Genomic DNA, 6000 nt, shown 5'->3' on the forward strand with positions numbered 1-6000 from the left:
TTTTAAGCAACCTGTCACAAATCTCCTCATATACGCTCACTAACCAGACTCATTTTTGACCACCACTGCATCTTCTAGGTCGGGAGCTAAAAAAAACCAAAAAAACAACACACTTGATGTCAGAGCATTTGTGAAACTTTTGAGGTTTTTCAACTTTTGAAGCCTCGTTGTAATTTAAAAAAAGGTCATCGGCAATGCTTTTTTAAAATCTATCATATTCCACTCAGCTTGTGGCCGCTTCCCATATTGTATGTAAAACAATCTAACACTGGAGCAGAGAGGAGCAAGACAGTACAAATTCCAGTTACTTGTACATTCCCAAAGGTTTTGTGTTGTCCATGTACAATCATACACAAAATGACATTATTGACCAATTTTAACAACTGCCCTTAGACTTCCACTATAAGTGAGTTTGGAATATAGATGCTTTTTCATTCTATTAATTCTTGGCTAAGGTAAACACGTATAGACTACAGATACAGTACATGGATTGAAAGATGTTGGAGTATTCCTTAAAAATTGAACAAACCATTACATAATCAGGTGTTGTAGTTTCCTAATGTACTTGTGGTTTTGCGAACATTTTACAAATTGCTATAGAATTGTCACAAAACAAAATAACTGTGATTATGCAACAGTCAAAGTGGCTTGGCATTGAAGTGCACGTAGTATAAGTTTCTCTTACTTACAGAGAAGGACCCTTCAAAGTTCTTACTCTGATGGCTGTAGGGATTTGCAGGGATTAAGACATGATCACTTGAGCATGGACCACACCATTAGTGTGTCTCCCTCTCTCCTCCAGCTGTGGACTGTATGCTGTCTGAGTGGACCGAGTGGTCCGAGTGTAATAAGTCCTGTGGGAAGGGTCACATGATCCGCACCCGTATGGTGAAGTTAGAGCCTGAGTTCGGCGGAGTCCCGTGTCCTGAAACTGTGCAGAGGAAGAAGTGTAAGATCAGGAAGTGTACACGGGGCCCACGAGCCAGCGACCGCAAAAAAGCCAAGCAGGATGCCACAGAGAGGCGGAGAACTAAAGCGGGACGGGAGTCTGCCTGGACAGATGAGGACATACCAGGTATGACATTTAACGTCTGCTGATTCATATCCATGTTTCTCGTAATAGTTTTCCTTAAAGCAGGACACAAGGAAAATTAAATCATAAATAATTGTGAAAAGTAGTAGACAAATACAATTAAGTTTTTTTTATAAATTAAATACAAATTTAAATACAATTTGTCGATTAGTTCCAAAGGTATTCATTATAATAAGCAAAAATTGGTATATAAAAAATCATCTTACTTCAGATAACATGTAAAAAATATATATGAAATAAATAGACACAATTGAGGTTAAAAGTTTACATACTGTACACTTGATTCTTAATACTGTGTGTTGCTACCTGGATGATCAACAACTGTTTTTATGTTTTGTGATAGTTGTTCATGAATCCCTTGTTTGTCCTGAGCAGTTAAACTGCCCACTGTTCTTTAGAAAAATCCTCCAGGTCCTGCACATTCTTTGCTTTTCCAGCATCTTCTGCATATTTGACCCCTTTCCAGCAGTGACTATATGATGTTGAGTTTCATCTTTTTACAATTCGGACAACTGAGGGACTCGTACACAACTATTACAAAAGTTGCAAACATTCACTGATGCTCAAGAAGGCAACACGATACATTAAGAGGCCAGTGGGGTGTAAACTTTTGAACAGGATGATCGGTGCAAATTGTTATCCATTTGTCTTCAGGGAAACATTAAAAAATAAAGAACTTTGAACAAAATAATAAGACATTAACACTTTTCTGGACATTTGGTTTCTCCCAGCAGGTTGCAAAATAGGCCCGTGGTCCAGCTGGACGGACTGTACCAAGCAGTGTGGCGGGGGTGTCCAGGAGCGTGTGAGGCATGTGAGGAAGAAAGGCAAATGCAGGCCTATCAGAGAGAACCGCATGTGCAATGAGCAGCCCTGCTAAAGAACTCTACATTTCTTATACACAGACACGAGTACAAACACAAACACACACAAACAGAGGCGTGGAGTGTGAGGTCTTTCCGGACTGGTTAAAAGGTGTCTAGAGATTTTAGAGTAGTACACACATGGTTAAAGAAGACCACACAGATGTTTGTGATTAGTTTTAGTTGCCTTTTCAGCAGCTATATGTATTACTATCTAACGAACCAACTTCACAGTCACACACTAAAACACAGAGCTTGGCATTCTTTACTGAATATTATGTCTTTTGTTTTGTTTTGTTTTGTCTTTTTTTGTACACTACTTCCGAACCCTGACTCAGTTTACATTTACTGTACAGTTGATATTCAAGTGTGCTCCTCACACAGTAAATCACCATTTGCCCATTTACGCAGACAGCATTGCGGTGCTGAAAGGGCTAAATTCTCATCTTAATCCTGATTAGGTCTAGCTTAAATATCATGTGATTTAACCCTATAAATTCCCAGGACACTTTGATGGATCCGAACTTGCAGTCCTTACTCTTGTAACTACACACCTGTCCTATTAGTTAAACGGTACTAATTCATTCATAGTAGTAATATGATATAATATAATATAATACAAGGAAGGAACAAAACCCTCGGGGTATGCTGTTATAGGAAAGTAAACAACATGGCCCGGCACGAAGCAGAGTTACTGTTACTACCCTGAAGTTGATTATTTTACTATAACACCATGTTCCAAAGTGCTTTATTCCTCTTATACCACAGAAACTTACCAACAACTTTTTTTTGTACTCCGTTTATATTTTCAGTTAAAGTTGCCAAACAAGTTAGTTCCTGTTGTCACTTATGTTGTAAAAGCTAAAAACAGCCATTCTCTCACCAGTTTCTCTTTTTTTCTCTCTATCTTTAAGTTAATAAGACAAAAAAACAGCTTGTCAGCTTACTGAGAAAATCCTCCATCCTGAAGACTTTCCTGTGGCGGAAAATGTACTGTTACAAATCACTGACACTGGAGACTCCTTCCAAACAAATAAAAATCTCCTCACAGAAAACTTCACATAAACAGATTTTTTATTATTTTATTTTTAATTCTTGATATGGTGGCATACCCATGATAAGTCCCTGTCAGTTAGCTGCTACTGTAGAGACGATAACATATTAGAGCAAGTGCATTCATATAAACCTGTGATTTGCACTGCAACCTTCTGACCAATCCGAATAGATATTTTAACAGTGCTGTGGTATAAAATATAACTACTATGAATTCATTTATCTTCAGTAAATGCTTTATCCTGGTCAGGGTCACAGAGGATGCGGTGCCTATTCTGAGAAAACTAGGCACAATGCTGGAGAATTCACCTCAGATGGGATGTTAGCAGGGCATCAAATAGACACTCATCCCCACACTCATTACCACTATGTGTAATGTGCTTTAAAATGAGTAATAAGAGTTGAAGGGCTTAAGCCTCATCCCAAATGGCACACTAAGTCTTGTGTTCCACCTCCAAGGCCTTTTAATGTCATCGACCAAGAAATTGTGGATCTGTGGTGCGTTAATTCTCAAATCCTTGCAAGTGCAGAATTTCATTCAGTTCCTGCACCAAAACAGAAGCTGCAATTATATCCGATGTACACATTATCTCCATATCAGATTGCAGGAGCCACTGATGAACTTGATTTTTTAATCAGAGATATTGGGTTTGTTTGGTTTTTGTTGTTGTGTCTTAGTTTCAAGCTTAATTTTGCCCAATGGCAAGTTGCATTGAAGATAAGAAACACGTTAAGACTTTGAATATCGTTCTTCGTTGCTGTGTGTGGTTTTTGGGTATAATAGACTGCTGTTAAGTCATATTGATATAGGCTTCACCACATGGTGCATGTAGGGATCATATAGCCATTCAAGAGTACCAACTGGACCATCAAAATAAGAAATGTCAATTTACATTAATGATAAGAGACCCATTCGAATATTTTGTCTTCATCAGTGTTGGTGTATGTTGGTCTGTGCTCTATAAATACTCATCTGTCATGATTGGTCCGAACCAATGACACAAAATATTGATATAATTTTCACCGAATGGTGTATTTCGGGCGCTTAGGAGCACCCTTTGACCCCCAAAATGAGAAATGACAAGCAAAATTGATTATGAGACACTTTAAGACCCATTTTTAAGATCCATCTTTGTCTTCATCAGTGCTGGTATATATTGCTCTTTGCTCTTGACAAACACATCAGCCATGATTGGTCCCAACCAATACCCCACAAGGTTTTGGGCAATAGACGCTGTTAAGTCAGTATAAATATAGACTTTACAAAAGGGCGCATTTAGGAGCACCATTTGAACCCCAAAATTAGAACTGTTGGCCACCGACAAGTTAAACTGCTGTTAGTGACACTGTAAAGCCCACTACTATATCTTTTTTTGTCATTGTTGGTGAACGTTGCTCTGTTCTCTCAGAAAACTTATCCGACATGATTGGTCCCAACCAATACCCCACAGGGTTTTTGGTGATAGGCTGCTGTTAAGTTGGTTTCACCAAATGGTGCAATTAGAGTACTTACTGTCTAGCCGCTTAGGAGTACCCTTTGACTCCTAAAGTTAGAAATGTTGGCCACTGACAACTTGTATTGATGATAAGAAGCACTTTAAGACCCATTTGTATGTCTTTGTCTTCATTAGTGTTTCTGTACTCTCAACAAACCTGGACACCATGATTGGCCGTAGTTAATATCGCAAAGGGTTAAGGGAAACTGTTGAATTAGGGCACATGGGCTCAAATACGGACCAAAAGACCAAATGTCTGAGAATAGTCTTATCCTATGGCGTCATCTCTGCCGAATATGGTCCAATGTGAAATCAGTGTGATTCAGTCAAGTTGATTTTTATTTCAATTCCATTCTCAGTACAACAGAGTTTCTACAGTCATGGTACAGTTTAGATTCAGTAAAATAACAAGCACAGCACTACACTCTTCTTGCTCAAGGACATCAGGCAGGATTTGCATTTCAATCAAGTCCCCCCCTCCCCCCTGCCTCCCACTTGTCCCATCCCTGCCTCTAGTCCAAAGTGCCACCACATCAAGCCTTCTCTGTTGAGCACTATCAAGACGGGTCGCCCACAATCAATGACCAATCGATTTGGACAGCTGCCATCTGCCGAGGAGGGATTGATTTTCTCCTGTCACTACAAAGCAGTTTCATCGTATCGTCTCAAATATTCATAGCTGACAAAATGTTTTTTTCCTCCCCTTTTTTATGGTTACATGTACAAAGGGAAACTCATAATAGCACTTGGATGGTTCAAAATGATACTGCTGAACAGATAGCACAGGTAAGAACAACCATGCCAAGACTTGTGTACAAAAAAATTCATTTTAGCCTGAAAATAGCTATGTTGTGACCTTTTTAATCCTCTGTAATCCATGTAGAGGCACAGTAACTCAGCTGTAGGAAATAGAGTACAGTATTAATTTTAGACACTTTATAACTTTTGCTGTGGAATTTTGATATACTCAACACCCAGGACTTGCCAAGGTCATGTGTAGGTCTCTCTCTCTCTCTCAATCTCTGTCAGTTTTTTTTCCCTCTCCTCTACAATATATTACTATTTTGGAATAAATCACCTTTACAATAAAAGTAAATGTGACAAAATCTCAGTGTATTGCTCCTTCTTGTCTTCTAACATGCTTTAGCAAGACTATTAATTAGTCTTTGTTTTACATTGCTGATTTTGTTAATGATTATTTATTAATTATTCCTCTGACCAAGACAATGGCGCATATAATCTGACGTTTTTTTTCAGTTCCCCACTCACAGCTTTAGTTCCTGCAATTAATTGGCATTTAAGCGGTCACTACACACCTGCAACAGACAAACTACACTGATCAGCCATAAGTTTAAAACCATTGACAGGTGACATGAATAACATGATTATCTCCTTACAGTGGCACCTGTATCAGGGTGGGATATACAGTATTAGGCAGCAAGGGAACAGTCAGTTCTCAAAGTTGACGTGTTGGAAGCAGGAAAAATGGGCAAGT

The 6000-nt window shown here is 38.8% G+C and overlaps 1 protein-coding gene across 2 annotated transcripts in view; it reads left to right on the forward strand.

Annotated features, from left to right (window-relative positions):
- spon1b (spondin 1b) overlaps positions 1-5621 on the forward strand; it is a 126525-nt gene extending 120904 nt beyond the window's left edge. Inside the window, exons 15-16 of one of the 2 annotated variants that reach the window (XM_053631369.1) lie at positions 803-1075; positions 1828-5621. In XM_053631369.1, coding sequence (XP_053487344.1) covers positions 803-1075; positions 1828-1973 — 419 coding nt within the window. In that variant the 3' untranslated portion in view covers positions 1974-5621. Of the gene's footprint in view, positions 1-802; positions 1076-1824 lie in introns of both variants that reach the window. The other variant, XM_053631368.1, reaches the window with a different exon arrangement.
- The last annotated feature ends 379 nt before the right edge of the window (positions 5622-6000 follow it).

The sequence above is a fragment of the Ictalurus furcatus genome, chromosome 8, assembly GCF_023375685.1.
Source record: "Ictalurus furcatus strain D&B chromosome 8, Billie_1.0, whole genome shotgun sequence".
Lineage (NCBI taxonomy): Eukaryota > Metazoa > Chordata > Actinopteri > Siluriformes > Ictaluridae > Ictalurus > Ictalurus furcatus.